This window comes from Talpa europaea (genome assembly GCF_964194135.1).
Source record: "Talpa europaea genome assembly, chromosome: 5".
NCBI classification, from domain to species: Eukaryota; Metazoa; Chordata; class Mammalia; order Eulipotyphla; family Talpidae; genus Talpa; species Talpa europaea.
The window spans coordinates 104,464,766-104,480,957 of record NC_140071.1 but is presented as its reverse complement, the minus strand read 5'-3'; the positions used below and the strand labels follow the sequence as shown (position 1 = coordinate 104,480,957).

The 16,192-nt window shown below is 36.7% G+C and overlaps 1 protein-coding gene across 2 annotated transcripts in view; it reads right to left on the bottom strand.

The window, feature by feature from the left end:
* LOC311171438 (UDP-glucuronosyltransferase 2B4-like) overlaps positions 1-16,192 on the bottom strand; it is a gene marked incomplete at both ends in the record, with an annotated part of 106,071 nt that overhangs the window by 316 nt on the left and 89,563 nt on the right. For both annotated transcript variants that reach the window (XM_084234285.1, XM_084234284.1), the window contains 3 exons: positions 7,457-7,676; positions 8,981-9,068; positions 10,767-10,898. In XM_084234285.1, the coding sequence (XP_084090411.1) occupies positions 7,457-7,676; positions 8,981-9,068; positions 10,767-10,898 (440 nt within the window). The remainder of the gene's footprint in view (positions 1-7,456; positions 7,677-8,980; positions 9,069-10,766; positions 10,899-16,192) is intronic.

Genomic DNA, 16,192 nt, shown 5'->3' with positions numbered 1-16,192 from the left:
TAATTTGCCTAAGATATCATTTCTTAAAAGTTTTTGAAATCCACACATATGAGTCAAAATAAATGTCATTGCAATGAAGTATTTGTTTTATTGGGTCTTCACAGAAGAGCTTCACTTTAAAATTAGAATATTCAGAATGAGAACTATTTCCAAAAGTGAAAATATCATATAAGGAGGGATAATTAAATCTTTTTACCAAGAAAACATACACGAATATGTCAAAACAAACTTTTAGATTGATCCTTATTAAGCATTTCTAGAATTATCATGTGTGAAATGACTCTTCACTGATTCCCTGTGTTGCTCTCTTTTCTCCCTCTATTGATATTTCCCATAATGCCATCAGAATGACTTTGAAATAAATGTGCAGTGAGGACACACCCCTGCTCAAAATTTCCAACTGTTTCCTATTGCGTTTAGAATTAAATTCAGATATGGTGTTTGGACTATGTGCCTGTACATGTTCAATACTTTTAAACATCTTGTATTATCTTGCATGTAGTTGTCCAGTTTCCCCAACACCACTTATTGAAGAGGATTTCAATAAGTGGGACTGGCAGTGGAAAGGAACTATTGCAGCCACCACAACCCGTGAACGGGAGCTGCGGAGAACCCTGCAAGATTCGCTGCAGCGGTGAGCGAACGGCTCCAGGCGCCATTAGAGAAGAACAAAGAGACTCTGGAGACGCGCACACAAACCGGGCCGGCCAGTAAGCTTGCACGGAAAAGCGGCGCGCTTGGTGAGCTTGAAAAGCAAACGCAGATCGGGATCACGGCTGCCCAGGTCCCCGTGCCTGCGACCTAGGCTTGCGGGGAGACACGCGGAGGCCCTCACTGAGTAAGCAGGAACCAGGCGCCCAGGCACGGGAGCGGGGTGCAAAAGGCGCCATTCCCGCACCACTGAACTGGGCTATAGCCCGTGTCCTGGACCTGAGGGCTTTGAACTGAGACCCGGGGCACGAAGTTCGGGGTGTGGGTTCTCCACGACGGTGGGGCAAAAGGCAGACACAGCGTGGGTTCTCCATGACGGAGGGGCACAAGGCAGACACAGCACCCCAAAGCCGTTGAGGTTTACCCTACCATTCCCACTCTGTTCCCTGTCCCACGAGGTCGTGGGGGGGGGGGCGAAAAACAGCCCCCAAGGACAATAGGAGAGATCTCTGGCGCCACCTAGCGACCAGAAAAAAAAAGTCACTAACACCCCATAGAACAGGGAAATTTCTTAAGTCTGCTTGAAAAGGGCAGAAGGCTCCCGGAGGAGACAGTGGCCAGCTGGGAAGTTAGCCCACGCCAGGCCCCTTCCGACCAGCAGTCTGAGCCCACAGAGGGAACAGGCACCCACGGCCGGGGCAGACCAGGCGCGCAGAAGAGTGTGCCTGAGACCGGATGCTCAGGGACTGAGTCCCGCGTTGCCATTTTAGAACAGGGACATTTCTTCAGTAAAGTCTTCCTGAAACCAGCAGAAAGCTCCCTCAGAAGCCAGAGAGGGCTCCTGGAGGAGCTAGAGGGGAGCGGAGATCACCCAAGATGCCGGCCAGTTTGAGCACCACAGTGTCCCAATGCATACGACAAATTAGAAAACAGACAGTAGGGAGTAGAGGAACCTCACGCAACCTAGCAACTCCTCAGGAAAAAAGCACACCACAAAAAGAAAACCACCCCCCAGTTTGCAACGACAGTAACTTGGAAGAACTTCTGAGCCTTCCAGAAAGAGAATTTAAAATTGCCGTAATTAAAAAAATGACAGACTCATAAAGGAAAACAATGATCAGAAGAAGGAAATTCAGTCCCTAAAGAGGGAAGCGAAACAAACGCAGGGGATCAAAGAATTAATGGAGGAACTAAAGAACTCTGGGAAAAGCAATGAAAGCAGAATAGATGAAATGGAAGAACGAATAAGTACTCTTGAAGACACAGAAATAAAAAGAACCAAAACAGAAAAGGAAAGAGAAGTACGAAGGAAAAAGAACAAAGAGAGACTTCGGGAACTATCTGACTTCATGAGGAAAGGAAATATAAGAGTTATAGGAATTCCAGAAGGAGAGGAGAGAGATGTAGGAACAGAGAAAATATTCCAGGAGATAATTGAAGAGAACTTCCGAAATGTGAAGAAGGAGCTGAAAATTGATATACAAGAAGCAAGAAGAACACCAAACTTCCACGACGAAAGGAAGAATACAGCAAGACACATAATAGTAAAGCTCCCAAGAATCCAGGACAAGGAAAAAATAATGAAGCTGACAAGAGGGAAGAAACAGATAACATTCAAAGGAAAACCAATCAGGCTGACATCAGACTTCTCTGAAGAAACACTACGGGCAAGGAGAGAGTGGAGGGACATAGTCAACAGACTCCAAGAAAACAGATGCCAACCAAGAATACTCTATCCCGCAAAGCTCTCCTTCCTCTTTGAAGAAAGAATAAGGACCTTCCCAGACAAAGAGAAACTCTGGAATTTCATTACGACTAAACCCCACTCCAAAAAATACTACAAGGAATCCTAAAGCCAGAACCTCAGAAGGACGAATAACAATGAAAGAAGGCCAAAAAAAAAAGTTATTAAAAGAATAAATAAAATCAAAGGAAAGACAAACACAATGGCAAATGCAAATGCTAACATATCAATATTAACCGTAAATGTAAATGGACTGAACTCTTCAATAAAAAGACACAGAGTAGCAGCCTGGATTAAGATACAAAGCCCAACCTTTTGCTGTCTCCAGGAAACACATTTAGCTACAAAAGATAAAAATAGGCTCAAAGCTAAAGGATGGAAAACAATCTTACAAGCAAATGGACCAAAAAAGAAAGCAGGAACAGCTATACTTATATCAGATAAAACAGACTTCAAACTCAAAAAAATAAAAAGAGACCCCAATGGTCATTACATTATGATCAAGGGGACCATACTTCAAAAAGAAATAACACTCATTAACATATACTCACCAAACGAAGGAGCACCAAATATATCAGACAACTGTTGTCCTCTCTGAAAACAGACATCAGAGAAAACACATACATAGTGGGAGACTTCAACACACCACTCTCAACAATGGATAGATCAACAAGACAAAAAATAAGTAAAGAAACTAAAGCTCTAAATAAGGACCTAGAGCATTTGGGCTTAACAGACATCTATAGAACATTAAACCCAAAAAAACGGAGTACACATTTTTCTCAAGCGCGCATGGATCATTCTCCAGGATCGATCACATACTGGGGCACAAGACAAACATCAACAGATACACCAAGATTGAAATCATATCAACCATCTTTTCTGACCATGAAGTCATCAAACTAGAAATAAACCATAAAAAGAAGGCAAGGAACTTTCCTACCTCATGGGGATTAAAAACCACACAACTGGAAGACCACTGGACTAATGAGGAGATCAAAGAAGAAATTTAAAAATTCTTTGAATTGAATGACAAGGAGGACACCAATATCCTAAATGTATGGGACGCAGCAAAAGCAGTAATAAGAGGAAAATATATAGCAATAGAAGCTCACATGAAGAAACAAGAAAGAAGTCAAAGACACAACCTAATCTCGAAGCTCAAAGATCTAGAAAAAGAACAACAAAAAAACCCCAAAACCAGTAGAAGAAAAGAAATAATAAAAACCAAAGCAGAAATAAATGAAATTGAAACTAAAAAAACAATCCAAAAGATCAATGAAACCAAGAGCTGGTTCTTTGAAAAAATCAATAAAATAGACAAACCCCTAGCCAGGCTCACAAAGGAAAAAAGGGAGAAAGCACAAATAAACAGGATCAGAAATGAAAGAGGAGAAATCACAATGCACACAGCAGAAATCAAAAGAATAATCAGTATGATTATGAACAGTTTTAGGGAAACAAGTTCAACAATCTAGAGGAGATGGACAAATTCCTACAACTCTACAATCACCCAAAGCTAGATTAAGAAGAAATAGAACACCTAAACAGATCAATTACAATTAGCGAAATTGAAATGGTAATCAAAAACCTCCCCAAAAACTAAAGCCCAGGACCTGATGGATTTACAAATGAATTCTACCAAACATTCAGAGATGAATTAGTGCCTATCCTTCACAAACTCTTTCACAAAATTGAGAAGGAAGGGACAATACCAAACACGTTTTATGAAGCCAACATTACACTAATACCAAAACCAAACAAGGACAACACAAAAAAGGAAAACTACAGGCCAATCTCCCTCATGAACACTGATGCAAAAATCCTCAATAAAATTTTAGCTATCAGAATCCAACAATGAGTCCATAAGATAATTCACCATGACCAAGTAGGATTCATTCCAGGGACACAAGTATGGTTCAACATCCGAAAATCAATCAACGTTATCCAACACATCAACAAAAAGAAATATAAAAACCATATGATAAAATCAATAGATGCTGAGAAAGCTTTCGACAAAGTGCAACACACATTCATGATAAAATCCCTTGAAATTCTTGGGATACAAGGAACATACCTCAACATTATAAAGGCCATTTATGACAAGCCAACAGCCAGTATCATTCTCAATGTTGAAAAGCTGAAAGCAATTCCATTAAGATCTGGAACAAGACAAGGATGTCTACTCTCACCACTGCTCTTCAATATAATACTGGAATTCCTAGCCAGAGCAATAAGACAAGAGAAAGACATCCAAGGAATCCAAAGAGGAAAAGAAGAAGTCAAACTATCACTATTTGCAGATGATATGATAATATACATAGAGAACCCCAAAAACTCCACAGAAAAACTAATTCAACTCATCAAACAGTTCAGTAAAGTGGCAGGATACAAAATCAACACGCAAAAGTCAGTAGCCTACCTATACACAAACAATAAATCTGAAGAAGAAGAAATCAAAAAAAACATCCCTTTTATTATTGAAACAAAAGAAAATCAAATATTTGGGAATAAATCTAACAAAAGAGGTAAAGGACCTATACAAAGAAAACTATAAAACACTGTTAAAAGATATAGAAGAAGACACAAAGAAATGGAAAGACATCCCCTGCTCAAGGATTGGAAGAATAAACATTATTAAAATGGCCATCCTACCAAAAGCAATCTACAGATTCAATGCTATTCCAATCAAAATTTCAATGTTATTCTTCAAAGAAATAGAACAATTATTGAGGAAATTCATATGGAATCACAAAAAACCCCGAAAAGCCAAAGCTCTCCTGAAAAAAAAAAGAAGGGAATGGAGGCATCACACTCCCAGACTTCAAACTCTACTACAAAGCCATAATCATCAAAACTGCATGGTATTGGAACAAGAACAGACACACAGACCAATGGAATTGAATAGAAAATCCAAATATAAACCCACAGATTTATGGTCAACTAATCTTTGACAAAGGAGCAAATTATATGCATTGGAGCAAAGAAAGTTTGTTCAATAAATGGTGCTGGGAAAACTGGGTCGCTACATGCAAAAGAATGAAGCTTGACCACCACCTCACACCATGCACAAATATCAACTCAAAATGGATTAAAGAAGTAGACATAAGACCTGAAACCATAAAATATATAGAAGGAAATATAGGCGAAACACTACGTGATTTGCACATCAAAGACATCTTTACAGACACATCACCCAAAGCAGTGATAGTGAAGGCAAAGATAAACAGCTGGGACTACATCAAATTAAAGAACTTCTGTACAGCAAAAGAGACAATAACAAAAACAAAGAGAAACCCCACCAACTGGGAGAACATTTTTGCACACAACACTAGTGATAAAGGACTGATCACCAAAATATGCAAAGAGCTGATGAGACTCAGCAACAACAAAGAAAATAACCCAGTCAAAAAATGGGCAGAAGAGCCAAAAAGAAACTTCTCTGAAGAGGAAATGCAAATGGCCAACAGGCATATGAAATAATGTTCAACATCACTTGTAATCAGGGAAACGCAAATCAAAACTACCATGAGATACCATCTTACACCAGTGAGAATGGCACATACTAAAAAAACCAGCAACAACAAGTGTTGGCGAGGGTGTGGAGAAAAAGGAACTCTTCTGCACTGTTGGTGGGAGTGCAAACTGGTCCAACCACTATGGAGAGCTATGTGGAGATTTCTGGACCTACTAAACATAGAGCTTCCATATGATCCAGCAATTCCACTCCTAGGTATTTACCCAAAGGACACAGAAATATCCATTACAAAGAACACCTGCACCCCTATGTTTATAGCAGCACTATTTACAATAGCTAAGGTTTGGAAACAGCCCAAATGCCCAAAAATAGATGACTGGATCAAGAAGATGTGGTACATATATACCATGGAATATTACTGAGCATTCAAAAAAGATAAACACATGCAATTTGTAGCAACATGGATGACGCTGGAAGGGATCATGCTCAGCGAATAATCCAGAAAGAAAAAGAAACATACCGGATGACATAGCAGGAATGTAGAAAACTTAAATAAGGGACCAGGAAAAAGAATAACTATAAGAAAGAAAATATCAAAATCAACAAAAAACTATGATCCAGAGACACTCTATGGGGGGTGGGGGGCAGATAAAGGGAGGCTTGGTGTCAAAATAAGGGGGTTGTAATTGTATGGGAAATATAAAAATAAAATTTAAATTAAAAAATTAAATCTAATATCTAAAAAAAAAAAGAAAACCTAAAACTGCATTTTCAATAAATCTCCTTTTCTTTTCTCTAAAAAGGAAATAAAAAAAATTAAAAAAAATAAAACGGAGGACGTAATGACTGCAAAAATAAAAATCAACAAAAAACTATGAACCAGAGACACCTTTTGGAGGGTGAGGGGCGGGAGGGGAGGGATTGGGGTCAGAATGGGGAGGTTGCAATTGTATGGGGAATATAAAAATAAAATTTATTATTAAAAAAAAGAATTAAATTCAGATATGGTGTTTGGACTATGTGCCTCTACATGTTCAATACTTTGGCAACATCTTGTATTATCTTGCATGTAGTTGTCCAGTCTCCCCAACATCACTTATTGCAGAGGATTTCCTTGTTCTGGGGTATAGTTTTGACTCTTTTGTCCTAGATTCACTTGCATATATATGTGAGTTTATTTCTGGTCATTGAAGTCTGTTCTATTGGTCTGTGTTTTTTGTTCCCATACCAGGCTGTATTAATTGTGCCTCTGCTCAGGCAGGGAGATGGAGGGAGAGGCATAGAGTAGAGAAAAGGTGGGGAAGAGAGCACAGCATGGTAGAGGATTGTAAGCGGTGGGAAAACAATAGTGGTCACAACTGAGGGAAGAAATCCTATATTGTGAAAAAATAAACAAGATTGCTTAAAGCACAACAAAAAATACATTTAAAAAACTAAATGTCTACTTGAAAAATATTTGATCTCTGGTGGTAATATCATACTGATAGTTTCATAATTATTACATAAAAATGTGAAACTCGTATTTATAGGTGACAAAAGAACCTATGTACAAATACTGTCCATTAAAAAATTGTGATACTCACGAAGGGTCGTTAATGACTTTCTTCAAAGCATTGAGCAAGTCTGTGCTTGACAGTTTGTCAAAGTCCACTCTGACAGCTGCTCCCTTTGCCATCATATGAGCAATATTATCAGGTTGATCAGCAAACAGGGGAATGCCCACCATCGGGACACCATGGTAGATCGCCTCATAGATGCCATTGGTTCCACCATGGGTAATGAAGGCTTTGGTTTTAGGATGACCTAAAATTGAGCATAGATTTCAGAATATTATTAACTACAAGTCTGAGAGATAAAGTAAGATTATGGTAATATATGGCACTGAAAGTTTCATGATAGTGTAGATAACAGATTACATATAAAATTCATGAAGGTTTTCGGATCTCAGAGCAAGAAGCATTTTTACCTTTCAGAGAAGTAAATTAGCAATGTTGATGATTTGTGGGTGAACAAATTTGGCATTGAACACATTTATTAGAACAACGTGGATTAAAAAAATAGCCTGTGAGAAATAAAGAACTAAAGATGACATATTAGGACATAGTCCATGAAACAAAGAATGAAATCACTAGTTCAAATATGCAGACATCAAGTCTGCAGGAAGTTTGACACTGGTAACACTGGAGTCATCAGAAGAAAAGATGACAATGAGATATTTTAATGCTCTGGTTATTTTCCCATAAAAATTAGAGAATTTTTAAAATCTAATTTCCTTTAGAGTCACTGGTAATAAAAGAGGTACTATTGTTTTTCATTTTCACTGAATACTGGTATGGAAAGGAAAAAGTAGAAATAAGGTGAGAGAACTAGGCAGCAGATAATCCAGGTGAAAAACATCCTGGTTTCCAGTGGCAATGAGGGGGGGGAGGAAGGCAGGGGTAGTAAAGGAAGGGGGAGTGTTGGTGGAGGTGAGTGAAGCATGTGCACATATGCAGGTGTGAGAATCTATCCTGCAAATAGCATGACGTGTAAACAGCTGACAAATTACTAAAATTTGAGCAAAAAAATGAATAATCCACATAGTTTTTATAAAATTCTCTATGAAAATCATACTTGAAATAAAGATATTTTGATTCTGGCCATAAGAAATGAATATGTTTGACCTCCCCTGGTGGCGCAGTGGTTGAGTGCTAGGCTGCAAAGGGGATTCAATCCCGGGATGCTGGGCTGGCGAGGGTCCCACATGGTTCGACAGACCTCTCCTGCCTAGCCCGCTGCTCCCCTCAGCAGTGTATTTCTTGGTCAGTTTGCCTGTTCTGTTCCCCGCTCTGGCTCTGGTGAATTCTCTCACCCAACCGCGCTTATGACTGTACCCAGTGCTTGTATAAATAAATAAATATTTAAAAAAAAAAGAAATGAATATGTTTATCATACATTTCCAACCGTTAGGTCTTATTGTTTTCCATATAAGACTGCAATATAAAAATAAAGCACTTAAATTTTATATTCATATTATGCAATAACAATGTTCCATATATTTCTTTCCATGTGAAATAGCACTCTGGTTGTAATTACCCTTATTTCAGTGTTTGCTTTCAGAGTCTTACCAAGAAGGTCATTCTGAGGGATCCACTTATACAGTTGCGTATTTGCCCCTAAGGTATCTGGCCTCTTGCCATCAAATCTCCATAGAACCTGTTAAGGTAAAGAAAATATCTTACTTCAATAGTCAGATTTCAACATTAGAGCATGTTTGAATTCTGCAGAAATAAGGAATTATCTAGTTAGGTGCATTTCTCAAGGTATGCAATAGGAGAAGAAGCATTAAATATGAGTATACTATTAAAACTGGAAAAATAGAAAAAACACATTGGCATTAATATTCATTCAAGAATGGATACAATCATGATGTTTCACACATTGTGGTGTCTGTATTAGACAAATATTTGTCTATATTGGATCAATTCAAGTATTTTAGAGATATTTAGTCAGTATAATTTTAGGGCAGAAAGAGCAGGACATTGCTACAATCTTCACACTTACTTGTTTTTATCTATTTATTATATAATTGTCATCTTCCAGTGTGGCATTTCAGTATTTCTTTCTTCTGTGGGTCACAGAATGAAGTTTACTTATGTCTACTTGTTCCATAAGTTATTTTATGGCACTTTACATCTTTTTATATGCAAAAGGCTAATTTATCCACTCTACTTATTCATAGAACTAAATAATTCTGTGTATTACAAATTTTCTCTGGTAGAAAATACAGTAACTTATTTTTGGTACCGATAATAAGAAAAATTTCAAGAGGTAATATTTCACTTTAACCTAGAGTGTTACTTCTGCTTTCAGTTTGGAAATTCTTAAATGGAGAAAAGAGGAGCCTACTGGCTATATTAAATAACAGCAGAGATGGTGAAATAAACCAAAATTGTGATATATTAAATTTTATTTTACTGGTTGTTAATATATCATTGAGGACTGCAAGGCATCAACAACATTGATTAACATGAGATTTATAACCCAGGATTTCCACCTCTATTAACAGTATTCTGATTTTGGAATTCCCCAGCCAAAATCTTAACTTGCATTATACTTTACAAGTATTTTACATAGTTTTGCTATGCATCTTTAAAGCAACTTCAGATTCTGGCAAAAATTTAGCTCAGGCGCTAAGTAGAAGCTGTTCCAGTAGAAAACTAACAATACTCCACAGAGACACAGAGAATGAGGTGTGTTCTATAAAATGGAAAGGAAATTATTTGTATGTCTCACGAGTAGAGGTGCAATTTTTCCTGCCCAGGTGATGTAGGGTTCACCTTATTATATCCTCTTCTTCATATTCTTAGTCACTGTGTCTGACTAGAGTATACGTGGAAATAGCTTGTGAAGCCTGGCCATTGTTCATCTGAATAGTACCATGACCAGTACCCCAAACAGGCTAGTTCCAAAAGTTTTAGGGGAAAGATGCCTGAATTACTGAGAAGCCCAAAATGCATGATGCCTTCAAACTTTATCGCTTTTCTGCTTACGGTTGCAGTTAAAATTTAATCCTTTCTGATAACATCGGTTATGTACCCTGCACTCAGAATTCTTGCAAAAGTAACAAATGACAGTGTAGAATTTCTGTTTTCAATATCTTCAGACAATACCATTATAATAGCAAATCTTCACTCTGTGCCTCTTACCTACATTTAATTTCAATCCTAACAGTAATGCCATATGAAACATACTTCTTACTGTGTTAACACCTGCCATGTATATTTTGGTTTGAGCTTATGTCAGCAAGAAAGCAGAGTTATCTTCATAATTTATCATTCATGCATAAATCCACATCCACTGCAGAGTTAATGGTCACATTTAGTTGTCCAATATTAAGATACTTTATCTAACCTTTTGTGGAATCTGGGCAAGGGCCAATGCAATCACATTCGCTCTTTCTTCTGGCATGTTACTGACCATTGAGCCCAGAGTAAACACCACAATACCATTTTCTCCAGAGCTCTGTGCAAACTCTTCCATTTCCTGTGAAGGAAAAATTTGCTGCATCACAAAAGAGCAACAGCACAGCAACCGTACTAGAAGGATTGCTCAAATAGCTAAGGCGAGACCATCATGGACTTTAGGAATTACTAGAACAGTGCCTTTTACAAAAAGTGGCAAATTATAAATAACATAACATTTACTTTTTGATAATATCTAAGATTTTAGTTTACCTGTGTAAGTGCATTCCCATGGTCGTACAATCTGCAGACATTTTTCCTCTTGCAAAACTGAAATTCTCTAGCCATTATATAATAGATCTCCTTTTGAGCCTTTACCAGCCACTGGTAACCATCACTGTACTTTGTTTCTATAGATTTGCTTCCTCTAGAGGTTATATAATTGGAATCATTTAAGTATTGTCATATTGTAAATGGCCCATTTCACTCAGCATTGTATGTTCAAAGTTCATAGAACCTTGTGTGTTTGTTGACTCGGGACTTTGTATACTTGGGTTGTTTCCACTGACTGCTGTGAATAGAGTTGCTATGAGGATGGATGTGCAGCAACCTCGTTGAGATCTTGCTTTGAATTAAGTATACCAAAATGTGGCGTTGATGTATACGAAAAAGTGGCATTGTTGGGCCATTTGGTAATTCTATTTTCAGTTTAAAGGAACCCTCACTTTTTGTTACTAGTATGAGTAATTTATGAGGGGCAGGGCACAGCAGTGAAGAAGCTGTTAGACAATATAGACCCAGGCTCTTCATTCACATCATTAGAATTGCTAATGTAGTTTCTGGAAAGAGGACATACAGCAAGGTATTAACTCTTTAATTCCTTATTATTATCAGTCAACTAATCACTTGTATTTATTCTAAATTCATTTCCTAAGGAATTAGTTTATTTGGCTTTTTTATTTTTTTATTTTTTATGGGACCCTTGCAGGCGGCCAGGGAATGAACCAGCTCTGCAGAAGTTGCTGACAGCTTCACAGTGCGGCGCTCAACCGCATGCGCCACCTGGGGAGGCCCGGCTTTTTGATATTTTATTTCCCTATATGAGCAATAAGAATGTTAATTATATGCATGACTGTGTATGTCTTTCTGTCCTATATCCCTTTGATCTTTACCATAAATTTTGTCATATTTTCCCCAATGCTGCACCACAATAATTTCTTTTCTTTTTTTTTTTTTAAGATTTATTTGTTTATTTATACAAGAACCAGGGTACAGGCCAGATGTGCAGCAGTGTGAGAACAGGAAGACAGACGAAATGTACTGCTGTGGGGAGCAGCGGGCGAGACAGGAAAGGACTGCTTGTCATATGTGTTTCTCTGAGGCTGGCGGGATCGAACCAGCATTGTAGAGGCTGAGGACAGATTCACAGCACTGAGTTCAACTGCCTGCGCCAGCAGGGAGGTCCCAAATTGCATTTTTAAAGTCATGCTGTGGTAGATGGTCCCTACAGTGTTATGTAATACAAGCTCCATATACAGATTAACATTGGCATGAACTGTTCATTCTGTGATATCCTTGTGAAAATAACTCATGCTCATTGTAAGAACATTTGGAAAAGCATGAAAAAAAGAAACAGAAAGAAAATACCGATATTCTACCCAGAAATAACCTCATTGCAAATATTCAAGTTTTCATTCTAGTATTTTGTTCTATTTGCATAACTAAATATCCATATATAATATATATTCAGAAAATTATAATCCCAAAGTATATTTCTTTCCATCCAAAAAGAAAATTGTCTTATTAGATTTCATGTGCATATCAGTCATTTAATGATTCCATAGTTTTTTAAATTTAGTATAGATCCAACTTTTTATTACCATCATTTATTGTTTTTGCATTTTTGTTTCTGTATCTTCATTACTTTTTTCTATGTAGTTTCACTTGTATATATTATGAAGTAAAAGATTATACACATTTTAAGAACCATGATACAATCTGCCAAATGTCTTTTTTTCTTATAAAGAAAATACAGATATTATGAGAGTATCTAATAATTAATGAAAGCAAGTAATTTTTGAGCAATCTTTCTTTGTGTAATAATCACAAAATTTCACATCATTCTGAAGGGTTCAAGTAAATTTTTTGCAACTTAAAACAATAAGTACTATTAATGATTATTTTGATCATAATACCTTGGTAAACAAAAAGTCAGTTCTCAGTGGATTCAACTTAACACAGCTCACTATCTAAGGCTCATATTTCAGGGAACAGAAAGGATTGTCTAACACCAAGTCCTTTCCTGAAAAGGGCCTATTTGCATATAGTAAAAGCTGTGGCTCAAGGTGAGGTTCTAATTGGACAAACATGCAGGAGCTGACTGAAATCCTCCTGAATGAAATCCTTCAGGTAAGCCAGCTGACACCAGCTGCATCCTCCCAACAAACAGCATACATCTAACTATAAAGCTATCCTTGGAAGGAACTTGTACACAAGTCTGGAAATCTTCATCTCCTATAGGAGACCCCTGTGTCAGATTTCAAGACTTGGCTATATTATCTAATGTCTAAAAACCAAAATGAAAAGTCACAGAAAATGAAGCAACTGAGAAGTACTTTTAAAAAAATGACCAAACTCTGGGCAGATATTAATAAAGTGGACTTAATTGACTTATTGGATATAATTTGTCAAAATAATGGTCATATAGTGCTATCCTGTTCATAAAAACAATGCATGAGCTACAGGAGAATTTCAAAAGACTTAGAAAATAGCACATAAGACCCAACAGAAGTCAAAGAATTAAGACATAATAGCTATGAGAATTTCAAAATGGTTCGAATCCAACTAGAGAATGTGCAAAAGGATCAAGAAATTTTAAGACAACACTGTGAGTGCCATACAATCAGATTATTAAAAAAAAAGGAATGAGACAGAGTGAAACAGTCTTGGGAACATGTGAAACACTGTCATTCAGACAAACATGCACAATGTGGCTCCCAGTAGGAGAGTAAAAAGAAGAAAATTTATTCAAAGAAATAATGACTGAATATTTGAGGCACAGAAGATCATGTGGCAGCAGAAAATTATCAGTTCTGTAAAGGAGAGTAAAAACATGGAGTTTAGAATGCTTTCAAACTCTTGTGCTGTTATCCACTTAAAATAGGGGAGACACAAACAAATGGAAAGATATCTGTTTGTGCACAGGAAAAATCAGCATTGTTCAAATGACTATATTTTACCAAAGGAACAGGTAGTTTAATACAATCACTATTTAGCTCTCAATGATGATTTTCACAGAAATAGAAAAAAAATACCCCAATGTTTTTGGTCCACGAAAAACCACATTTGCCTAAAACACCTGAGAAAACAGAACAAAAATGAAGGTGCCATGTTTTATAATTTCAAAATATACTATGAATCAAGAATATATCAGTGGATTCAGGAGAACTGAATGATAATTGAATGATAATTGAATAAGAGAGGCACTCAGATCAACAGAAACAGTATAGATCCCTGAAATAAACTCACATGTATGGGCAATCAATACATAACAAAGGAATCAAGAGCAAGGTTTCTGGGTCCATTGGGTAAATACCTATGAGTGGAATTGCTGGATCATATGGAAGTTTCATCTTTAGTAGGTTGAGGAAAAGGGCACCTGCACCCTATGTTTATAGCAGCACTATTTACAATAGCTAAACTATGGAAACAAACCAAATGCCCAAAATTGATGACTGGATCAAGTGTGGTACACATACACAATGGAATATTACTCAGCAATCGAAAAAGACAAACTCATGCAATTTGCAGCAACATGGATGGAGCTGGACGGGATCATGCTCAGAGAAATAAGTCAGAAAGAAAAATACCAGATCATCTCACTCATAGCAGGAATTTAGAAAACCTAAATAAGGGGCCAAGAAAAAGCCTAATTATAATAAAGTAAAAATCCAAATCAACAAGCAACTCTAAACCAGAGACATAATATAGTGGGGGGGGGGGGAAGGGATTAGTGTCAAAATAAGGAGGATGGAATTGTACATGGGTTTAACCAAGCTGAAAATGCATATATTGTGCAAAAATGAAAAATGATATAAAAATAATTTAAAAAAAAAGAGCAAGGGAGAAAGGAAATAACAAATGGTGTGGGAAACTGGACAGCAATATGCAGAAGAATGAATCCATGCCAATATCTTAAGCCATATACAAAATTTCATTCAAAATAGTAAATATATAAGAAATGAAACCATCAGATACATAGAAAACAAATTATAATCTCTTTGACATTGACCTCAGTGATGTCTTTATGGATTTGTCTCCTATAACAAAGCAATCAAAAAAGAATATTAACAAATGCAATATATTGTTCTAAAATCAGCTGCATGGCAAAATGAAAAAGAAAATCATTATTATATTCAAGCTATTTGTAAATTATATATCAGACAAGAGATTGATGTCCTAAACATAACTAACTCAAACAAAAAAAAGGACACAACTTGATTAAAAAAGGACAGCAAATTAAGTGTCTCCTGTGTGGAAGAATCCTTACTGAATTTTGCAAAAAACAAAACAAAACAAACAAACCATGAATGACACCTTTCTAAGCTTAAGGAGGTCTCAATTTGAAGGAGGAGGTAACATATATTCCTACGTAAATGTCAAGTAAGAGTAAGTTTAACAAAATAAAACTTGCAATTACAGAACTTCTTTAATCAGCATTCATGAATGGGCTGGAGTGGATACACACACACACACATACACACACACAGAGATTCACATTTGTGAAGTGATGAATGTGTTAATTAATAGATAAGGGAAACCTCTTACAATATGTACGTAAGCTAGATAATTATGGATTGTACTTTAAAAGTCCTACAATTTTACATATCCTTTATACCACAATAAAGTTGAAAAAATGAAATTTTTTTATGGAAATTATACATCAGGCTCTAGAGCTTATGAAAGATTCTTTTACATAGTTAATATTTGTAATTCAATTTGGTGAGAGTATAAGCCTTGAATATGATCATCATTTTATGTTGCTACCCATTGGAAAGCAACAGGATGTCCAAAAGTTCATAAAACTATTTCAGAAGGATGTTTGTTTTTAAATTTTGCCTGAAATGATATTAATTTACAATGTATCAGCTTTTGTTTTCCTTCATAAGAAATATCATCTTTACGCTAACATATTTCTTTTTCAATTTTATACTAAGGGCAGTTTTCAGATACTAGATGGTGGAAATTATCTAGTGTTGAACAAAAATGCAGAATTGATGGTCTTTCTTATATATATATGCAGTGTGCCTTTTCAATGTGTTTATTTTGTCAGCCAACGTTCTGTAAGTCTTGGACAAGATTTTGTACAGACTTGTG